The sequence below is a fragment of the Oryctolagus cuniculus genome, chromosome 8 (assembly GCF_964237555.1).
Source record: "Oryctolagus cuniculus chromosome 8, mOryCun1.1, whole genome shotgun sequence".
In the NCBI taxonomy this organism is placed as follows: Eukaryota; Metazoa; Chordata; class Mammalia; order Lagomorpha; family Leporidae; genus Oryctolagus; species Oryctolagus cuniculus.
In genome coordinates this window covers 129,909,970-129,933,562 of record NC_091439.1, presented here as the reverse complement: position 1 = coordinate 129,933,562, position 23,593 = coordinate 129,909,970, and the positions used below count along the sequence as shown (strand labels likewise).

General features: G+C 41.1%; 2 protein-coding genes and 1 long non-coding RNA gene across 25 annotated transcripts in view; 1 reads left to right on the top strand and 2 right to left on the bottom strand.

Moving 5' to 3' along the window:
* Positions 1-22,549, top strand: part of LOC103346232 (uncharacterized) — a 54,175-nt gene extending 31,626 nt beyond the window's left edge. The window contains exons 2-6 of one of the 13 annotated variants that reach the window (XR_011378536.1): positions 16,017-16,269; positions 16,696-16,892; positions 19,663-19,780; positions 20,309-20,976; positions 21,132-22,549. This is a non-coding gene — a long non-coding RNA (uncharacterized lncRNA). Of the gene's footprint in view, positions 1-6,248; positions 6,401-8,007; positions 9,034-16,016; positions 16,270-16,695; positions 16,893-19,662; positions 19,781-20,308; positions 21,105-21,131 lie in introns of those variants that run through there. The other 12 variants (XR_011378543.1, XR_011378542.1, XR_007917972.2 and 9 more) reach the window with 12 other exon arrangements.
* The window catches only part of LOC138843592 (rho GTPase-activating protein 20-like), a 1,064,354-nt gene that overhangs the window by 663,057 nt on the left and 377,704 nt on the right, over positions 1-23,593 (bottom strand). The window lies entirely within an intron of this gene.
* The window catches only part of LOC103346233 (protein transport protein Sec24B), a 230,300-nt gene that overhangs the window by 16,250 nt on the left and 190,457 nt on the right, over positions 1-23,593 (bottom strand). The window contains 2 exon segments of the mRNA XM_070048243.1: positions 3,770-3,915; positions 7,795-7,885. Of these exon segments, the coding sequence (XP_069904344.1) occupies positions 3,770-3,915; positions 7,795-7,885 (237 nt within the window).

Genomic DNA, 23,593 nt, shown 5'->3' with positions numbered 1-23,593 from the left:
AATCAAAAAAGGGTCCTGCCACATCACTTGCAAAATATAGCATCACATTGTCACAGTCTCTGAACCACAGGACAGCATTGTGCTATCCTCTGGCTTCTTTTCAAATTAAAAATTCCTCAGAGGCAAGGCTATTTGGCGCATATACAGCATATACAGAACATTAGCTAACAATATCTTCTAGGGCTAAGGCTGATCACAGCCTGGAGTCTGAATTGGCTTTCTTTTTTTCCTACTTTTTTAGTTTATTTTTATTCTTTTACTTTTCATTTCATTTGCAAGATAGTACTTTCAACCGGTATTTTTTTTTTATTTTTTTTTTTTTTATTTTTTGACAGGCAGAGTTAGACAGTGAGAGAGAGAGAGAGACAGAGAGAAAGGTCTTCCTTTTCTATTGGTTCAAACTCCAATGGCCGCTACGGCCGGCACACTGTGCCGATCCAAAGCCAGGAGCCAGGAACTTCCTCCTGGTCTCCCATGCAGGTGCAGGGCCCAAGGACCTGGGCCATCCTCCACTGCAGTCCCGGGCAACAGCAGAGAGCTGGACTGGAAAAGGAGCAACTGGGACAGGACCGGAGCCCCAACTGGGACTAGAACCCAGGGTGCCGGCGCCGCAGGCAGAGGATTAGCCTAGTGAGCTGCAGCGCCGGCCTCAACCAGTATTCTGCACAAAATTTTATGTTGGTTTCAAAGTATATATTTAATGAAGAAATTTTTAAAAGGAAGCCTGTTTGTAGCACATAATTTTTTAAAATGTTAGATGGTTTGACATAAAAGTTAGCACTAAAATCAAATAGGTTTGAAACTGAGAATTTAAAATGAATATTCAATGGTGAAAAAATTATAATATTTAGTAAATGAAAAGCTAAAACACTAGTTACTTCTACTGTATTTAGAGGAATATTATTATAGTACATATTTAAAAAATCAGTGTAACCAGTTTTTTTTTTTTAAACAACTGAAATCCCTTTTACAGCTAAGTTTTTTTCACCCCCGCTCCAGAATATTCCTTCAATTTGGAATCAGCAACTGAAAAAGCATTTCCAAAAGCCATGAATACAGAACACCAGGATTCTGGTGAAAACAGCAACAGCACTCTCAGGATTCTGGTGCCTAGTGAAAACAGCACAGTGAGAACACATGCAAGCAGTAGACTCCACAGTGACTGCTGTCCTGTGCCCTTTTAGGTCCTGACTGCTACAGTGCTTTCCATTTTCTCAGAGAAGGAGATACCTTCTTTGTCAGACCTTCTGCAGCAGAGACCTCAGTTTGAATCCCCACTCTGCTAAATTTAGCAGTTTCTGTGATCACAGGTAAATGATATTTCACTTGTGCAGGACACAGTTAATCAGTAAAATGGACTGATTATCTCTGCTTTGCAGGATTGCTGAGAAGGATCAATTGAGCTAAGAACACAATCTCATGTTGGTAATGAGCACTAGTATTTTTCCATGTACCATTTGCTAGACACTATTCTAAATTTATGATGAATATCTTGAACCTTCAAAACAAGTACATAGAATTGTCACTACTATTACTTTCTTCTTACAAAAGAGTAAACTGAGACTCAGTTGAGAAACTTGCCTAAGGGCACAAAGCTGGTAAATGACAAAGTCAGAATTTGAAACAAAACAAAACAAAGAAAGAAGCTAGAAAAACCAACCAAAAACCCAGAGAGACAGCTCTTTTGTGCTTATTGGCACACAGCAGGTGCTCAGGCATGTCAGGAATTATTAAAATGTAACTGCACTTACTTGAAAACTCGGGAATTTTTTAGACTATACTATATTTAATAAAAAATTAAACAAGATGATAGGAGAAAAGCCATAAATGCCGCATCTATTTTCATCTCCCTTTTCTCAATCTAAGCGAATAAAAATTTCAACAACTGCACCTTCCTGAAAGTAGAACAAAAAGTAGAACAAATTAACATTAGATGAAATAACACATTTTTGAAATCTGCAAAATAAGGACCAGGAGATAGAAAAGTGTACATAGGAACTGAATAAACAATAGTGTTAAATGTAAAAAAAAAATCAGGGCCTGGGAGCAATAACCCCTCAGTAGCATTGAACACTCACTGCACTCAAATCTTGGTTCCTAAAGTACCCTTCCCCTCTAAAGCAACCAAGACTTAGAGAAATGCTCACTCCAAGGTTGAAGCAAAGGTTAAGTAGCAAATGAGCTAGGGGCATTATGGTAGCCTAAAAGAACGTAAAGCAAAGGCTGAACGATTCATGGAACTATCTTAAGATAATGGAGCTAGTGTGAAGGAGCTACTACTGGCCAAATATGGCCAAATATTAAAATAACTCATGTCAGTAATGAATTATAATCCACTGAATAAAACAAAAAGTAATCAATCAATTTGCACCTAAAGAAATCAACAAAAGAGAAGGAAAAGAATTTGTTACAATAAAACCCCAACTCATCAATATAGAATATCAGAGGTTAAAAATCAAACCTAATGGGTGATATTTTAGGAAAGAACAATATTACTTACAAAGTCTTAAACCCTTCTCTGCAATTAGTTATTAATTTCAAGGAGGAGAAATGGTGGAGAAACCTGGCAGGTAACACCTTATTTATCAAATGATCAACAGTATTCTCATCAAGATGGGAAAAAAAGCTGTTATTTTGTGCCTTAGAAAGGATACTCGGGCAATGCCAATGATAACACTACCCTAAAGGGCATAATCTGAATCCAATCACAAGGAAACATCAGATACACCCAATTTGCAGGATAGTGTGCCCCCCCCCAAAAAAAAAAACCTAGCCTGTGTTCTTTGAAATGTCAGGGTTAAGAAACAGAATGGGGCCGGTGCCGCGGCTCACTAGGCTAATCCTCCGCCTAGGGGCGCCGGCACACCGGGTTCTAGTCCCCGTCGGGGCGCCAGATTCTGGCCCGGTTGCCCCTCTTCCAGGCCAGCTCTCTGCTGTGGCCAGGGAGTGCAGTGGAGGATGGCCCAGGTGCTTGGGCCCTGCACCCCATGGGAGACCAGGAGAAGCACCTGGCTCCTGCCTTCGATCAGCGCGGTGTGCCGGCAGCAGTGCGCTGGCTGCGGTGGCCATTGGAGGGTGAACCAATGGCAAAAGGAAGACCTTTCTCTCTCTCTCTCTCTTTCTCTCTCTCTTTCTCACTGTCCACTCTGTCTGTAAAAAAAAAAAAAAAAAAGCAATAAAGTAATATTGCAACTAACAAAGTGATTCTGCCTGCAGGTGCTGTGGGGTTTGCTGGGGACTCCTCACTCACCCAGCACAGCCACCACCCTGTGGCTAGTGAGTAAGCAATCACTATTTTCTCCTGTCTTTAGATGCCTGTGCATGGTTCCAACTGTTCCTGCAGGGGCATTCCATCACACCGCAGGTGGAACTGGGAGGCTGAGAAATGTCACCTCCCTGGGGTCTGCAGAGAACCCACTTTCCTAATCACCACAACTACCACAAGATCAAGTGTGACAGAGAGAAGCACCTGTGCCAGCAAGCACAGCCCACCCATCACACCCATCGTGTCTACCCTCACACGGCACAGACTCACGTGGCCCTCAGCCCATATCTCCACTACATTTTTGCTCAGAGAAGGAACTGAGGAAACTGGCAAGATGTGCCACAGTCCTGCCTTCAGAGTCCCAACTCCAGATTGCCCAGTGGAGTTGGGGCCAAGCTGAAAATCGGGCAATCCCTAAAGGTCTAGGCTTGGGCCCAGCAGAGACACATGCACCCAGGCCAGTCGAGGCTCCAGGACCCTCCCCTGTGCCCCGCACTCACTCACCGATCATGCAGCTGCCTTGTGCCCTCAGGGCCAAGCACGACACGGCAACTGGGCATCCAGCTCTGGCCAGGCATGTGGAGCAGCTGATGACACTGTGTACAGGTGGGATGCCTCCTCTCCAGCAGCTGCTGCGATGTACCTGGAGCCTGAACAAAGTTTGAAAGAGTCAGGAATGGGGCAGAGGGTCTGTGTCCCAGCTCGGCCCCGCTGTGCCCCTTGCTACCCTGCACATCCCTATGCTCCCATGGTAGCACGCCTCTCCACCAGCCAAGCTGCAGACCCTCTGGCAGACACGCTCCTGTGTGGGTTTGTCTTCAAGACACTGGCTGACCAAGGAAGGCCAGGTGCCCACAGAAGGCTCACAGATACTCACATGCCTGACAGCCAAGAGCCGCAGTCCCTTGGCCCCTCCCTCCTCACCTGGGGGCCACTGGGACTTGCAGCCCTGGCTCACCAGCTGTGGGAGGCCAGCCCCTTGATCAAGCTTAGCGCACATGCTCAAAGACTGGAACCCCAGAGCTTCTGCAGGATGTCTGCATAGCTCGTGCCTGGGGCCCTATCCTTTCCAAAGCAATAGTAGACAAAACATCTCAGTTTCTTGAAAGAGGCTGCTTGGCCTCCCCTGGTGAACAGTCCTGGATACATTGTTTTGCAAAGCTGAAATGTAAGTTTTCCAAGATCCACCTTTGGTAAAGAAAAAAATAAGTACAACAAGTGTCATGAGGGCTTTGTTCTATCTGGAGCAAGACAATGTAACAAAATACATTCCTCAGGAACTTTCTCCCACAATTAGGGAAACACTGTGTATCACGGAGGCAGAATCAGAATTCAGTGGGGCAATAGCACACACCCAACCATCTATTTGGTTTCCCAGTCGATGCTATCACTGCTGTGCTGGAGAACCTCCAAGACAAGCTGAGATAAACTAGAAAATCAGGTAAAACAGGAGTCAAAGAACTGCGAGCAGAAACATCCTTTCTGGATGACTTGATCCATTTCCCATCTCCTAGCCACAAAATCCAGAAAATAATAAGAAACCTGAAAATTAACACATTGGCTAGGCATCTTAATCGCTCACCTAACGGGAGATACCCACCTGGTGGTTCACCCATCCTAGAATCAGAATTCAGCCAGCTACGCTCGTGACTCCTGGGACTGTACGTGATACCTCCGAGCACATATACTTCTTTTTGTCAAGATTTATTTATTTGTAAGTCAGAGTGACACAGAGAGAGGAGAAGCACAGAGAGGTCTTCCATCCTCTGGTTCACTCCTGAATTGGCCGCAACGGCTGGAACTTCACCAATCCGAAGCCAGTAGCTTCTTCCAGGTCTCCCACACAGGTGCAGGGGCCCAAGGACTTGGGCTATCTTCTTACTGCTTTCCTAGGCCACAGCAGTGAGCTGGATCAGAATGGAGCAGCCAGGTATCAAACCAGCGCCCATATGGGTTGCCGGCACTTTAGACCAGGGCAGTAACCCACTATGCCACAGTGCCAGCCCCTATACCTTTTACAATATACAATTTGAAGTACACTTATAACATACAAAATACAATGTATAATACTTACAAAAACAATTTATAACAAAATATAGCATTTCATTGGGAAGATACAATATAATATACGATTTGTACTTCCTTCCATCTAGGTCCTAAAGGCCCGAGTGTCCCTGACATGTGGCCGGGACCTGTGGCCAACAGAAGATCAGGGAGACTAAAATACAACTCTTGAAAACTCAGTGGACCTGACAAAACATGTATCCCCAGGAAACAAGGAAAAAAAAAAAGAAAAGACTCAAGGGACTTAACCACAGAAATGACAGAGAGTACACTACTACCAACCTTACCAAAAACATTATATATATATATATATATGTGTGTGTGTGTATATATATATATATATATATATAAAAGAACACTATGGAAACACTAAGGCACAAGAATTTGGTGACCCTAGGTACTCTTAACACTTTATAAGCATTCAACCACCTACCTAAAAACTTTTCATAACAAAATAAATAGCTTTCGGGGCCACCGTTGTGGGTCAGTAGGTTAATCCTCTGCCTGCAGCACCTGTATCCCATATGGGTGCCGGTTCTAGTCCCAGCTGCTCCTCTTCTGATCCAGCTCTCTGCTATGGCCTGGGAAAGCAGGGGAAGATGGCTCAAGTCCTTGGGCCCCTGCAGTCATGCGGGAGCCAGGAAGAAGCTCCTGGCTCCTGGCTTCAGATCAGCACAGCTCCAGCCATTGCGGCCATCTGGGGAGTGAACCAGTGGATGGAAGGCCTTTCTCTCTGTCTCTCTCTCTCTCGCTGTCTGTAACTCTGTCTCTCAAGTAAATACATACATACATACAATCTAAAAAATAAATAGCTTTCTACCATTTTACTCTGTGGATGCAGCAGAATTTGCTACTTACTTATATATTATTCTTTTCCATGTATATATTATTCCTAACTTCATTTTTCCTCCCTCATCAGAAAGGAAGACATGCTCAGGTTTGGAAAAACTGTAAATCACAATCATTCAAAAAGGAGAGGATAAAAGCCACCATAACCCCTTCACTAGAATGAGCATGCTAACATGGAGGATTACCTTCTGTGCATTTATCCCATTCTTCATTACAACTAAGGTGACTTTAAACATCTTTGCACGTGAATGTTTGCATTTTTATTTCTTCAGAGTAGAAGATTGCAGAATAAGTGGATCATAAAGCACTAACTGTTTTGTGATCCTAGAATGTAATATCTAATTTCCTTTGGGAGCATTTCTTTCAATGCTGTTTTTCTCAATGCAACCCCAGATTACTAAGAGTCTGAAGCTAAACAAGCAACTCTTAAGGTTCCAAAGCAATCATACACACATCTGACATCCTAGGAGCAGTGAGTCTCCCTTTCCATGCTCACAGACCAGGCAGGCTGCCAGGTGTCTTCCCTGGGAGAGCCCACAGGCTGAAAACTCCACACCTCCTGGGCTGAGCTCACTCACTCCCTTCTTCCTTCTCCTGACAGGCCAGCACCACTAATCACCAAGCATTAGAACTAAGAGTTATCCTGAACCACCAATGTTACCTAAGTTCAATTGGTTAAGTTGTACCAGTAGCTACAACTGAACTGTCACTAAGGCCAACTGGTCCTATTTCACACAGACCTTGCACATCCTCCCCCTGCACAGCCACTGTCCCAGTTCAGAGTCTCATCGTGTCACCTACATAACTGTAACAGCTGCTCCCAGAAATTCACTCTGGATGTAAATCTATCCCAATCATCTAAAATAAAAAGTCATACCATTCCATCAACATCTGTCCTTACACAACCACAACCACACACACAGGAAACTCAATGTATCAAAACCAAACTGCTGATTTCCCCATGAAACCTCTTGCTCTGGCCCCCTATCTTCCCCTGCAATAACTGACCCACCATTTCACCAGCAGCTCAAGTCAAACCCTAGCATCATTCTCACGCCTTCATTTCCATCAAGCCATCAGTGCCACCTGTAAAGTTTCTCCACTTCTCTCCATTTTCAGCCTGAGCAGATGTGAGCTAAGCAGATTTGAAGCAGGAGCCTGCAGCTTCCTCCAGGATTCCCAAACAGTTGCAGGAGACTAAGGACTTGGGCACTCTTCTACTGCTGGGCCAGGCCACAGCAGAGCTGGGACGGAAGTGGAGGTGCTAGGACTTGAACCACCACCCCTATGGGATGCTGGTACTGCAGGCAGCAGCTTCATCCACTCTGCCACGGCTCGGCCCACCCCCACCCCCAAATGCCCAGGTTGTTCCACTCGTGATCCAACTGGCTAACAAGCCTAGAAAAGCAGAGCAAGAGGCCCAAGGACTTGGGCACCTGAACCCACACTGGAGTCCTAGATAAAGTACCTGGCTTCTGCTTCAGCCTGGCCCAGCCCCAGGACATCGTAGCCACCTGGGGTGTGAACCCATACACTGAATCTTTCTCCACCACTGCCTCATCTATAACTCTGCCTTTCACACCAATCTTTAAAAAGAAAAAAAATCCAGTACTTACCATGAGGTGTCAGAACCTTGGACAGGCTGGAACAGAGCACAGAGGAATTCCTGGGGTTTCTCTAAGCTTCTTTCTAGTCCTTGTGTGCGGTCTGTGAAAATTCACCGGATTATGTGCAATTCATGAGAGTGCCCCAGGCCAGTTTTCCTGCACACACATTACAGTTCAGAACCACCCAGAGAAGAGAGGCCAGGAGTCAAGGCCGCTTCTCATGGACACGGCCAAGACTGCTTCTGGCCAAGGCCAGAAAATCCCCAAAATGGAATCCAGGCCATGGGAAAAGTTCTTCCTCTCCCAACCCATGCCTCCACCTGCCCACCGGCACTGCTGTCATGCTCCCCCTCCCAAAATGCCGCTCTCCTGAAGACGGAAGAAAGAAATTACGGGCTATGTACACCACACATACATATACAGACTGCAGGGGAGAGGAAAGGCCATCATTTTGAAATAGCCCTGCCTATATGTTCTCCACTTGAGAACAAGGAGACCTCTCTACCCTAGAGCCTAATTGACCTTGGGGAAGGGCAATTAGCCAACTCCTGCCCCTGGAAGTCTTGCTGTCTTGCACAGGGGATAAAAGAGCAAAGAAAAAGGCTAGAAAAGTATTGTGAAAGCTATAGGCTAGGGATGTAGGCCAATGAAACCAAATATTCAATCCTAAGATTATACATGCTTTCTTCCTTCAATACTTTAGCACATCATCCGGGCTCCAGATCTATACCAGACACAGGTTCTATTTAAGAAGCAATTTCTAGGGAAACCCCAAAAAAGAGTGTGAGAGACCACAATAAAGGCCCAAAAGGAAAATGAAACCTCTGATACCTACAGCAAAGCAAACATTAAATAGCCTAACTCCTACCTAGAGGAACATAAACCTCACACTAAGTGACCTGCTTACTTTGCTTTCTATTACCTGATACATTGTGTCCAGCTTTCAGAAAAAAAAAAAAAAGTTAAAGCAAGAAAAATGCACAGTCTGAAGAGACAAAGCAAACATCAAAACCAGGCCCTACCATGGCAAAGATTCTGGAGCTGTCTGACTGGGTTATTAAAACAACTGTAATCGAAAAATTGGACGATATACAGGACCATGTGAACAATGCACACAGATAGATGGAAACTCTCAAAGAATCAAAAGGGACTGCCAGATCAAAACAACCACTGAGACAGAAACGAAGAATGTCTTGGAGGGGCTCATTATCAGACTAGACACTAGAGAGAAGACAATCCGTGAGCTGGGTATGTATCAATAAAAACTTCCTCAACTAAAAGCCAAAGAAAGAAATGGGGAAAACGCTAATGGAATGCCTAAGATTATGGGACAATTACAAAGGTATGACACACACAAAGCAGGAATACTAGAAGAAGAAAGGAAGGGACAGGGCTGGCGCTGTGGCTCAGTAGGCTAATCCTCCACCTTGCGGCGCTGGCACCCCGGGTTCTAGTCCTGGTCGGGGCACTGGATTCTGTTCCGGTTGCCCCTCTTCCAGGCCAGCTCTCTGCTGTGGCCAGGGAGTGCAGTAGAGGATGGCCCAAGTGCTTGGGCCCTGCACCCCATGGGAGACCAGGATAAGTACTTGGCTCCTGCCTTCGGATCAGCGCGGTGCACCAGTTGCAGCGCGGCGGCCATTGTAGGGTGAACCAATGGTAAAAGGAAGACCTTTCTCTCTCTCTCTCTCTCTCTCACTGTCCACTCTGCCTGTCAAAAAAAAAATAAGGATAATAAAGCACAGTTCTTGCTCTGAACCTTTAACACTTCCCTGTTGAGCATTTATAATTGCAATTTGGGCCTGAATCTATACTGAGAAAAATATAGCCTGATGAGATAACAGGGAATGTCTTACATGGTGAATTGATAATGGGAAGGAGAATCTGATCCATGCAGTCAAGTTCAGATCTTAAAAGAGCTTCACCTTCTAGCTCCATCCTTATTGCACTTGACAGCTATTACAGGAATTCCTTAGAATTGTAAAAGAATGTAAAATATCTTTAGCCAACTATTTCTCTAAAAATTGCTTAATAGTTATACTTCACCAATTTCCTTCCTACTTTAATTTTAAAGGGATGATGTGTAAGATCCAATATACTCATTTTGTGTCTCTATTATCATCCTGTGTATTTCTGGTACATGACTGTAATTACAGAAGTCTCCCCTTATCTGCATTTTCATTTAAAAAAACTTTATTTTTTGTTTATTTTAAAGACAGAGTTACAGAGAGAAGTAGAGAGACACAGAGACACAGAGAGAGAGGTCTTCCATCCACTGGTTCACTCCCTAAATAATTGCAATGGCCAGAGCTGGGTCAATCCGAAGTCAGGAGTTTCTTCCATGTCTACTACATGGATACAGGGGCCCAAGGACTTGAGCTGTCTTCTACTGCTTTTCCTGGCTATAGCAGAGAGCATGATTGGAAGTGGAGCAGCCAGGACTTGAACCAGCACCCATATGGAATGCCGGTGCTATAGGCCAGGGCTTTAAACTGCTGGGTCATAGCACTGGCCCCTGCATTTTCAATTTCTAGGATTTCAGTTTCCTGATGTCAACTACAGTCTGAAATAACTAAGTGGAAAAGTTTAGAAATAAACAATTCATAAGATTTAAATCAAGTGCAGCGATGGAACCTCATATCGTCCAGCCTAGAATATGAACAATGTACACACTACCCACTTACTAGCCACCTACCAGCCATTTCAGCTATCAGATCCACTGTAGCAGTTTTACAGTGGTTGTACTCAAACAACTCTTATTTTACTTAAAGCACCCAAATGTAAGAGTAGTGACATTGGCAACTTTTTTAGAGAATATTTTTAGAGAATATTGTTATAACTATTCTATTAATGTGATTGTTCATTTCTAAATTAGGCAACTGTAAGAGACTAAGTTTATTGCAGACATACATATAAAGGGAAAAACATAGTTTATATTTGGTTCAGTACTATCAAAAGTTTCAGGCTTCTACTGGTGGTCCTAAAACAGATCTCCCATAGATTAGGGGGTACCACTATACATTTCTGAAAATAGCATTGTAAATGCAGGTGAGATTATATTTAATCTTATTTTCTCCTTAGAAGCAAAGTTTTGTATGGAATTGCTCTCCAAAAGATACAACTAATGTCTAACTTTTATAGAAATTAGCACAACTATTTTGATAACTGTGAATCAATGTACAATACAAACAAGCACACTACTTATGATACCTATTAGGAGTGTTTACAAACACTTTAATGAGCTCTCTTCCCTGGTACATATTTGTATGCTGCTTTCCCACCCCTTGGAAGGCAGCATGGTCATGTGATTTGATTTGGCCAGTGAGATGGGCATTAAAGTAACTGAAAGTCATTCAGGATTAGAAGCTTTAGAAGCCAATATGCAATTTACCAGGAGTCCTTGCCTGTGGCATGGTGACTTGAATGCTCAGCAGGAGGACAGCTTTGCTAACTAAGGTCCTAGAATGAGAATAAATGACAGCAAAACACCCAGCTGGCCCATTACATAATGCAAATGCCGTGTCTGTGGCAGCAACAAGTCAGCTTCATTATTTTAAGTTACAAATATTTGGGGACTATAAATTATTGCAGAAAAACTTAGCCTAAACTGATATGCATCCTTATATATTAATATATAAAATTTTCTAGAAGGTAGCTAAATCATTCAGTAACCAGTCACATGATTGTTGGTTTCCTTTGAGGCAGTAATTTACAGACAGAAACTTCATCCTATCATTTGCTTTCTATCTAACACATCTATATCTCTCTCCACTGGTCCTTTTCACACAGCAGTTGGCATGCTAAAGCCTCATTGCTGCTAAAACACACTTTTCAGTCTTTTTGTTTTAAATTAAAAGACCTCTTTTTTTTTTGAAAGGCAGAATTACAATCAGAGAGGGACACACAGAGAACCTCCATCTGGTGGTTCACTCATCAACTAGCTTCCATGGCCAGAACTGGGCCAGGCCAAAACCAGGAGCCAAGAACTTAATCTAGGTTTCCCACATGGGTGGTAGGGGCCCAAGTATTTGGACCATCTACTGGGAATGCTTTCCCAAGCACATTAGCTGGGAGCTGGATTAAAAGTAGAGCAGCTGGGACTTGAACAGTTGCTCTTCTGGGATGCCAGCATCACAGGCAATGCTTAAACCACTGTGCCACAATACTAGCCCCTATCTTGTAACACATTTGCATTACCTTCTCCTCTCTCTTATCACTGCTAACATCTGTGAAAACACAGTCCACAATGACTGCCTTCTACTTTCCTTTTACCCTTCATATTCCAGCCTCCTCTCTATTCACTTTTTTGGAAACAATTCTATTGATTAGAATTTAGCAAAAATCTAATGGTCAGTTCCATGGTTTTGGCTGTGTTACCAACTTTTCTTTTTTCTTTTGTATTCAATGCTGATTAACATGCCTGATCCTTTCAATTCTTCCTTTTACTGCTAATACTATATTTTTGTTCTCAACATGTGTCTTTTCAGCATCTTCGTTGGTTCTTGTATCTCCAAGTATCAGTATTCTTAAAACTCTTTTTCAGATCTTTCATCCCTTTGCCACTTCTTAACTATCTCATTCCCCTGTTTAGCTTCAACTATTGCTGTCAAATATATGATTCCCCAAACTCTCTTTCCTCAATTTGCTTCCTGCTTATTCAGTTACTTGATATATATATCCTCCTGACTATACTATAAGAACCACAAAAATAAATTTACAGTTTTGAATATTTATTTTCCCCTTTTTTTGTCCATTAATATTCCCAAGAGGTCTCAACAGTTTAAATAATTTCCTATTCCTCACTAACCACATTCAATCAGTTCCAAAATCCTATCTGTATTCGCTATTAACCTAAGTATGGAAAAACCCTACGTTTCCTTAAGTACTTGGTCCATTAATTTATCATAAAACAGGTTTGAAAATAATAAAGATACTGGATCCAATAAGAAATTACATGCCACAACAACTAAGATTTCTTCCGAGTATGCAAGTTAGGTTCAACATTTGAAAATCAGCTAATACAATCCAACATATCAACAGGCTAAGAAAGAAAAACTATATGATTACATAAATGGGTATAGAAGAACATTTGATAAAATCCAACATTTATTCATTAAAGAATCCCACAGCAAACTAATAGTAGAGGGGAACTTCCTCAATTACAGAAAGAACATCTACAAAAATCAAACACATCTAAGGGTGAGAAACCAGAAGCTCTCTCATAGAACACAGGCAAGATGTCTTTATGTATAAGAGATATAGTACTATACTAAGAAAATATATATCAATAATATATAGTTAATATATATTAATATGAGGAAGGAAGGATATAAAAGACATAAATTGGGAAGAAACAAATGTCTTTTCCACAGGTGATATGATTGTTGATATAAAAAATCTCAAAGAATCAACCAAAAACTCCTGAAATAAAAACAGTTATTGTTTTTAACAGCAAGGTTATATAACAGTTAGCAAGGTTATAGGATAGAAATTTAACATGCAGGGGCCAGCGCTGTGGCGCAGTGAGTTAACACCCTGGCCTGAGGTGCTGGCATCCCATTTGGGCGCCAATTCAGGTTCAAGACCTGGGTGCTCCACTTCTGATCCAGCTCACTGCTATGGCCTGGGAAATCAGTGGAGAATGGCTCAAGACCTGACCCATGTGGGAGACCCGGAAGAAGCTCCTGGCTCCTGCCTTTGGATTGGCACAGCTCCAGCCATTGTGGCCAATTAGGGAGTGAACCATCAGATGGAAGACCTCTCTCTCTCTCTCTGCCTCTTCTCTCTGTAACTCTGACTTTCAAATATAAATAAATCTTTTTTTTTAAAATGGTAATATGGAAAATAAATTACTTTATGATATGCCAGCAATGAATAACTGGAAATAGGGAAAAAACACTACTGATATTAGCACCAAAAAATTAGTATGACTTAAATAAAAGGCAAAAAGTTGAAAACTAAGAACAAATTCAGGGCCAGTGCTGTGGCTCACTAGGCTAATCCTCCACCTTGCGGCGCCGGCACACCAGGTTCTAGTCCTGGTCAGGGCACCGGATTCTGTCCCGGTTGCCCCTCTTCCAGGCCAGCTCTCTGCTGTGGCCAGGGAGTGCAGTGGAGGATGGCCCAAGTGCTTGGGCCCTGCACCCCATGGGAGACCAGGAGAAGCACCTGGCTCCTGGCTTTGGATCAGCACGGTGCGCTGGCTGTGGCGGCCATTGGAAGGTGAAACAACGGCAAAGGAAAACCTTTCTCTCTGTCTCTCTCACTGTCCACTCTGCCTGTCAAAAAAAAAAAAAAAAAACAAATTCAGAAGATTGGTACTACCAAACTTGAAAACTTAAAGTAAGCTACTGCCAGCATTCCATATGCACACTGGTTCAAGTCCTGGCTGCTCCTTTTCTGATCCAGCTCTGTGCTATGGCCTGGGAAAACAGTGGAAGATGGCCCAACTCCTTAGGCCCCTGCACCTGCATGGGAGACCCAGAAGTAGCTCCTGGCTTTGGATTGGTGCAGCTCCAGTCATTACAGCCAACTGGGGAGTGAACCAGTGGATGGAAGACCTCTCTCTCTCTCTCTCTCTCTCTCTCTTTCTGCCTCTACTCCTCTCTGTAACTCTTTCAAATAAATAAAAATAAAAAAAATATATAATGGTTGGTCTTGGCAAAATAATAAGCAAACAGATCAGCACAGAAATAGCCTCACACAAATATAATCAACTGACTATTGACAGAGGAGGGAAGGTAATTCAATGTTGGAAGAATAGTTTTTCAACAAGAGTGCTAGTATAACTGTATATCTACCTGTTAAAAAATCCAAACATAAATCTTATACTTTTCACAATAAATAATTTAAAAAATGGATCACAGACATAAATATAAAATGCAAAACTATAAAACTCCTAGAAAATAGAGAAAATCCCATGTGATCTTGGATTTGATAGTGACAAAAAGAACTACCATGGAAGAAAACTAAACAGTTGGACTTCATAAGAATTAAAAATATATGCTCCTCAAATGACATTGTTGGGGCCCTCGCTGTGACACAGAGGGTAAAAGCCACCACCTGCAACACCAGTATCTCATACAGGTGACAATTGGATTCCTGGCTGCTCCACTTCTGATCCAGCTCCCTGCTGATGGCCTGGGAAAGCAGCAGAAGATGGTCCATGTGCAGGAGACCACGATGAATTTCCTGGCTCCTGGTTTGAGCCTGGACCAGCCCAGGATGTTGTGGCCATTTGGGGAATTAACTAGTAGAAGAAACATCTCTCTTTTTTTTTTTACCTCTTTTTAACTCTGACTTCCAATTAAATACGTAAACAAATCTTAAGATATTGGTAAGAGAATGAAAAGACAAACTACAAACTGGGAGAAAATATTTATAAAATTACACAATCTATCCACTAATATATCTTTCTATGTCCTTGTATACAGGTGTGTGTATACTCCTATCTATAGAATTATATGGGTATTTCCATCATCATTGATACAAGGAGACCTACATAATACAGATATATATAAAGAGATCTATATATGTCTATAGATATAGATATATTTGTGAGGCAGAGATGGGAAAGAGATAAGGGAGTTGAGAGACAGAATGAATAATGGCAGTACAGGGGTGAGAAGAATCAAATATCTTCTCCACATTAAGAACAAGCCAAGAATTATAGGAAATTGTATATTGAAAAGCCATCCTACACCCAAAACACACTTTAATGACTAAAGAAGGACTTAAAGCATACACTACTGAAATTTCAGAAAATCAAATGAGGGTACTTCAAAAACTTTATGGAAAATGAGATTACAAGACAAGTTTATTTTGATACCCAGTTGAAATCCATGCCTATGAGGGGTCTTCAAAAAGTTCATAAAGCACAAATTTTATGAAGAATTTTGCATGTGGATTTCAAAATTTTTTGCACCAAACTAAATTTATCGTTCAATTCTACTTTCCACAGACTTTGAGAAGTACCCATATAAATAATGGAAACATAACAAGCTTACAGACATAAAAAAAGGGACATGTTTAAAAAGAATCAAAATGGCATCAGAATCATCAGCTATAATAATGGAAACTAGAAGACAAATGAGATTATACCCTCAAATTTCCCAATTAAAATGATTTCCAATGCAGACTTCTTTACTAATTCAATTAAAATATGTTGATTGAATAAAGAAATTTTCAGAAATGAAAACTCTCAGAAAATTTACCTCCTATCTGAACTTTCTCAGGAATTATTGGCTGACATTGACCACCCAATCCAGGACCCCCCAGGGAAGAAGAAATGGGATCCAGGAAGGAAAGAGAGGAAGCAGAAGGAATCCCAGGATGAAGCTGAAGAAAGAGGTGGTGGAGTGAGTGGCTGGTGGGCTGTGAAACTCGGGAAAACAGTCTCTCAGGCCAGAGAATATTAATGCAGAAGGGAGGAAGATTCTGAGTGCCAGCAGGGATGTCACAAAGAAAACAAACAAAAGTATCCTACAGGTTTGTCTGAAATTTACCACAGACATGGATTTTGAAAGTTTTAGTCAAGTATCTTAAGGCGAAGTAAACAGGAATACAAAGAAAGATAAGCAAATAAAGCAGAACAATGTTTAATTGCAGGAGAAAAGGGTAATCATAAAACACCAATGGTCCAGCTGTGGCATTTCTAATACTCATAATATGCACTGAATATGGATTGAGTCTCACATAATAGAACAGCTGTATTGGCAGAGTGGGAGAAAGATGTGTGTTGTAGGGGAGCTGTCGCAGACATTGTAGAATACAATCTTCCTCCTAGTTAACAAATAAAAAAGGTACACAGTCTTTTTAAAGTTAAAAATATAGAATTGGAGGGGCTGGTGTTGTAGCAAAGCAGATTAAGCCAATACCTGCCACACTGACATCTAGACTATGCTTCCTATCCAGCTTCCTGAGAAGGCACCTGAGAAGAGATGAGAAGATGGCCCAAGTGCTTTGGCTGCGGCCACCCACACAGAAGACCAGGAGGGAGTACCTGGCTCTGGCCTGGCACAGAACTGGCTCCTGTGGCCATTCAGATAGTGAACCAGCACAGACAAGATCTCTCTTTGCGTCACTTCAAGCAGGAAGAAGCTTGATACTTTGTGAGTTCTACCTTTGAAATTAAAGCATTTTGTAAAATATGTTGAGGAAACTTTTAAAAATGTATTACAATACCTATAAAAACAACAGAAGGAAAATTCACACCCAGGCTCATGAAAAGATATTCCCAGCACTCTATAGTCAGTGGGAATTTTTTCATTACCCTCTCTTGCAGTTAAATGGTACCTCCTACTCTACCCTGATATTTTGATTTTGTAATAACTCTTAAAATGTTGTCCAACCTTTACTATCTTAGTGTGTACGTGTGCATTAAAGAAATTTCTTTAATTTTTAAGAGTGTATGTAGTTGAGAGGCAAAGAGAAGGATAGAGAGAGGTGAGGGAGGGAGAGGGAATGTGCATGTGTGTGTGTGTTTGTGTGTGTGTGTGTATGTGTATGTGTGTTAGAGAGAGAGATTGAGAGAGAATATGCTCCAATCCACTCTCTAGATATCCACAACAGCCAGAGATAGGTCAGGCTCAAGATGGAAGCTAAAGACTCAACCTGAATCTCCCACATGGGTTGCACAGACACAACTATGTGAGCCATCACCTACTGCCTCTTAGGATGCACATTTACAGGAAACTAAAATTCAGAGTGGAGGCAGAACTCACCAAAGCACTTGATGTAGGCACCTCAAGAGGCATCTTAACTACTGCATCAAACGTCTATCCCAAAGGAATTTCTTTACCACAATATGACTGCAATATGACTACATGGAGCATGGTAAAAAGTGATGAACTTAATTTTGCCCTTACGAGGCAGACATAATTCATTATCCAAATGGGTCAGCTATATCAGAGTCTCAAATAAATACAAATATATTAGGCAACATGCACTCATTAGCAACATTATCCAGAATGCTGGTTACATAGCATATAGCTCCAAAGCAGAGTTGATGACATATCATTTTTTACAAGAATTACTTTATTTATTTGAAAGACAGAGTTACAGAAAGAGGCAGAGAGAGAGGTCTTCCATCCACTGGTTTACTCCTCAAATGACCCCAATGGCCAGAGCTGAGCTGATCTGAAGCCAGGAGCTGGGAGCTTCTTCTAGGTCTTCCACACAGGTGCAGGGTTCCAAGGACTTGGGCCATCTTCTACTGCTTTCCCAGGCGATAGCAGAGAGCTGGATCAGAAGTGGAGCAGCCAGGACTCAAACTGGCACTCATGTGGGTTGCTGGTGCTGCAGACCAGGGCATTAACCCACTGTGCCACAGCGCTAGCTGCAATGATATATCTTAAATAGATTAAAAATCTGCTGCAAAATGTTCTGGTTTGTTCTTGAAGTTGCTGGTTTTACAATATCCATCCTCTCCTTTTTGTTTTAATAGTCAGCCTTTCACATTTTTGTTAGAAATATGGCTGCTTGGCTAGCGACTACTACATTTCTCAGGATCTTCTGAAGCTAGATATTGCCATCAGACTGAATTTTGGCCAGCAGATCACAGACAAATACTGACATGTAGGACTTCCGGTTTTTGTACTCAAATATAAGGAGCAGAGCCAAGTATTTGGTCTAGCATCAGTTAAGATGCCCATGTGCCACATCTAATACCTAGGATCGATATCCAGCTCCTGTTCCTGACAGTGGAAACCCTAGAAAGGGGCAATGGTGACTCCAGTAGTTGGGTTCCTGTACTCATGTGAGACCCGTAGATTGAGTTCCTGGATCGTGGTTTTTGCCTAGCTTGGCCCAAGATGTTGCAGGCATTTGGAAAATAAACCATCAACTAGGAACTGGTGAGCTCTGTTTCATGGCTGCCAGTCAAATAAGTGATTTATTTTTTAAGGAATATGTTTTCTACCACCTCCCTCTCCCTGTCCCCACTGACTAGAAAAAAAAAGAAAGAACAGTAATATTAGATCATAAAATGAAAGCCTCAGCTCAAATACAGAAGACAGAAGGATCCTGGGTTCCGACACCTTCAAGCTGCCAGGCCACTGATCACTTACCCAGACATGAAAGGGAGGATATCATCTTCTATGTTGATTGTCATTGCATTTTAGATATGCTATTGCCTCAGAGAGCCCTGTACGCTATCTAATAAAGTTTCACCTAACACTTTCCTCAAATGTAATTCAAGGGCTCTTGAGACTCTACTTAATTTACCCAGCATCTTTTTTCTAAAGAGTCCAATTCACATTTCATAATTTTACATCATTTTTCTTCACTGTGTCTCTGATGTAATCTCATAACAATGCTTCAAGTCTGGATCAACCCCCAGATACCATGACCAAAGTGCTCACATCAGGCTTTTTGCCCTGGAAAAATCAACATCTGGTTCTGTTTCACCCTGCTAGACAATGTAAAGTTCCAGTTTTCAGGTACTAAGAACGAGATTACTTTAACTCATTTTTCAGAGCAAATTTCTTCCCATTCATTGTCCTTTCAATTCACCAAAAATACAATAGTTAACAGATGGCAACTTAGGGCTTTTTGCTGGAGTTATCTTATGGCACAAGATAGTTAATATCCTTCAACTCACCCATAAAAAAGGCTTGCATGTAATAAAGATTGGTTCAGATACCTATGAAGTATTTTCACCTATTTGCAAAGAAAAACACTAAACATTCCATGGCTCACTGGCTCTCCCTGGCACCTCATTTTCTCTTCATAAAAACAAGATAATTATACCTGCCACAAACTATTTCACACTGATGTTATGAAGATAAATGAGATAATCTATATGTGAAAGCATTTTGTGCTCTTAGGAAGAATAAATCCACCTAAATTCAAGATGGTATAATTCTTTATAATGCTTTCCAGGGCTTTCTGAACGACTCCACAGAGGTCATTACCCACAGCAAACTTTGGCACTGCAGGACCACCTTTCTCACAAGATTTCATCTCTTGCACCTGACAACACTTTTCCATTAATTGGAGGGTAAGTCCAGATGCTGTTCTGTTTGGTCATCTCCAGTGCTCTAAAAGGATCCAGATTTTTTACTCCAATTTTTGTTTGCATCAAGTGAGCAAAAAGCTCCCTAAATCACAGGGGGTTCAGTTGACAGGTTAACAGTGAGACCCACTTCAATCAACCTCAAATGCAAAGCAGATCTGGCAAGAATCAAGGAGGGGATGAGTGGGAAAGGAAAGCCCTGGTGGCAGTCTGACAACTCCCTCATGTCTACTGTCTGCCATCATACATCAGTGACCCCCAAGGCCCCATCCAATCTGCTGAACTTGGCCTCAAACTTCACCAAATGATGTTCTTTACATTGACATTCCTTAGTTTTGTACAGAAATCTGCTCTAGGTACCTAACTTCAGCCCAGAATTTAGAACTATGAATTTATGGTTGTAAACAAGAAAGTAAGAATTTTACCCCCGGCCCATAAATTACAGCTCTTAACCTGAAAGCTAACACATTAGTGACCCTGATTAACATCCTGTTTATCCTCATTTGCTTTTAGGTGAAGTGCCAAGTGTTTCTGCACACCCCATGCTCCTTTAGAATACTGCCAAGCAAAGAAATTAACAGGGAGCATGCCAGCTGCCCCTGGATCTCACTGCGTATATATGTGACAGGACCGAGTCAAGGCATCCCATATCAGATCATCAATTAGCTGTAGAGGTTGGGCGAGGGGCGGCTTTAACAACTTGGCAATCTTCCTGAAGCACAGTTACAGTGATGTAAAGAAATATCAGAGCCTGGGTGAATTGTAAGATCATTCCAGATCCTCTCCTGATGGCTCATCCCTGAGGCTTCATCCACTGACAAAACTTCGTATAGAGCTCAGGTGTTGATATCAGTTTTCATTGAGATTTCTCAAAATGCTAATTTTCTATTGCATAGTTTTCTCTTAAACAGATGTTAGAAGACAGTTGCTGATCTGTTCAGATGATGTGGAAGAAAAGAGAAATTATGTGTTAACCATTGTTTGAAATAAACACTAGACATGACTCTGTAACTTCTAATGTCTGCTAATTCTATTTACAAGCTAATGACTACTAATTGCATTTGTTATTGCTCAAAGACGATCAATACTGAAGATGTTAGACAAAGTTAGAAACAAAAGAAAGTGAATATTTCATTCAGAATTCATTCATCCAAACATATACTTGAAGTTATGCTTTGCAGGTCAGTCCTAGTTACCTATCAATAACCAGATATGTGCATGCTCTATTAAAAAACTGCTTTTCCTTGTGATACTATGACAATGGTTGCTAAGACACTCCGAAACTCCTTCCAAAATTATTAAAAGATTGTGTGTGTGTGTGTGTGTTTTATACTAGGTCCAATGTAATCATCACTTTTCCTGGTGATCATAAACCAGAGTTTTCTGCCACTTAACAGAGTGCCCTCTGCTGATGAAGTTATAATACGTAATAATATGAACATCACACCATTGAAACAGCTATAATACAACAGACAACTCAAAAGTGAGTCTTGCATCATTTTTCCCATGCATCAATCTGGACAAAACTACTTTGGATGAATGAGTTCAATTTACAAGCTAGCTCTTAATGCTTCTAAATAGAAGTACTCCAGTATACAAAAAAATTATGTAATCACTTTTATACCATGTTCTTTCCATCTGCATTCATTTGTTCAAACATGTACTAAAGGTTTTTTTTATTACTATTATCCCCTGAAGATATAGCCTCCCACTCCATCCAGAAGATGAAGACCCCTGCAAGAAAAATTTTTTTCTAAGAAAATGTTAATAAGAAAAATTTATACTTTTGCATCTCATTCAGATAATTTAACAGCAGGAATTTTTTCTCAAAAGTTAATCAACATGGTGATTTCCAGGTTTTTTTTTTTTTTTTTTTTGAAATTCTAATATATTGTTTTGTTGAAAGACTATTGAGCGTTTAGGACACTACAAAGAATCCTATTATGGATCAATTTTAGGAAGGAAAAATGGAGGATGCAATATAGAGAGAAGAAGCTTCAAAAAATGTTAAAAGCTGAAAGGCTCCTATTAGTATAATTATGAAAACAAGTCATATAATGTCATCAGAAAACTTCATTTTGTGTTGAATAATATTTTGTACAGAAATTTTAACAATAAAGTGGCCTGGAACTTCTGAGTGTCTGTTTGTTCAACAAAGCAATCTTCTTTTGATTAAAACTTTAAAATTCATTTCTCTTCAAAAGGAGATCATGATCTACCTGAATTCATGATTGTAGCTCTTTTAGGATTCTGTCCACCCTATGAAACAGTGCAGAACACAGTTTAGCCACAAGATGGAAGCTTAGATAGCAGCCACGTTGAACCAGTAAAATCCAGCTTATAAGAGCAGAATGGTGGTCACCAAAGGCTGGAAAGAGTAGGGATGGGGGAAGGCTATGAAATGGATACTAAATTACAGTTACATAGGAGTAAGAAGTTCCTGTGGTTCTACTACATAGTAAGGTGAACACAAACAGAAATGTAGTATGTATTTTCTTGAAAAAAAAAAAAAAGCTAGAAGAAAGATTTCAATGTTTTGAGTCACTGTGTACTTACTTCTCATGTGGGATCTGTCCTTAATGTGTTGTCCAATGTGAAGTAATGCTATAACTTGTACTAAAACAGTATTTTACACTTTGTGTTTCTGTATGGTTGCAAACTGATGAAATCTTTACTTAATATATACTAAATTGATCTTCTGTATATTAAGATAATTGAAAATGAATCTTGATGTGAATGGAATGGGAGAGGGAGTGGGAGATGGGAGGGGTGCGAGTGGGAGGGAAATTATGGGGGGGGGGAAGCCATTGTAATCCATAAACTGTACTTCGGAAATTTATATTTACTAAATAAAAAAAAAGATAAAAAAAAGATTTCATTGTTTTACCACACAGTGATGACAAATGCTTGAGATAGATGTTTACCCAGATTAGATATTGCACAGTGTTCACATACGTTGAAACCTCATATGGTACCCCATAAACATGTATAGTTTCATGTATCAGTTAAGAACAGGAGCTATAAAAAATTTAAAATTCTCTATCTCTTTATAACTTAGAGTGAATTAAATTCTTCCCCTACCATGGTAGAAAACTCATTCATGAAAATTTTGATTACTCTTAGGTAAACAAAAATGCCATGATTTCCTTAAGTTGCAAAATATAGATGCCTAGAAAGTCAGTCCCTATTACAATTTAAGAGTGCAACATCCCTCTACGTTCCAGCTACTTCACCTAGCCCCAGGTAGAGCCCACCACCTCAGAAGGGAATGAGTGATATTTTTTGTTTCTGAATCACCTTAAAACTTCTTAGCCCTCTGCTCATTCTAATCCTTCAGGATGTTTTTAATGTGGGTGGGAGATGGGAGGAAAAAACTGCGGAAGAACTACACGAACAAGAGTGTTCTTAACTAGCATTGTGGTTGGTAGGAAGGCATCCCATTCTATGAACCTGGAAGATGCTATGGAAAAAATATTTTTAAAATGTTAAACATGTATAAAGAAAAAACAAAGCTCTTTCTGCTGTACAGTGTCCCTGGGAAGTTTAGGAGACATTACCATTGCTGTGGAATCTTTGACCTTGCCAAATTTTATTCCCAGTATAGCTCTTCATTCCACCTCTTCCTAAGTCCCAAGGACCCCAAGGATCTGACTGGAGCTCTCATTTGCCCTATTCTGTTCAGCACCTCTGACAACCGTTCTGAACAATATTCAGTATTGCACTATAGCTGATCCACAACAATGCTGTTCATATTCAGAATGTGGGCTTTCATAACCATAAGACTTGCATTTTGAATTA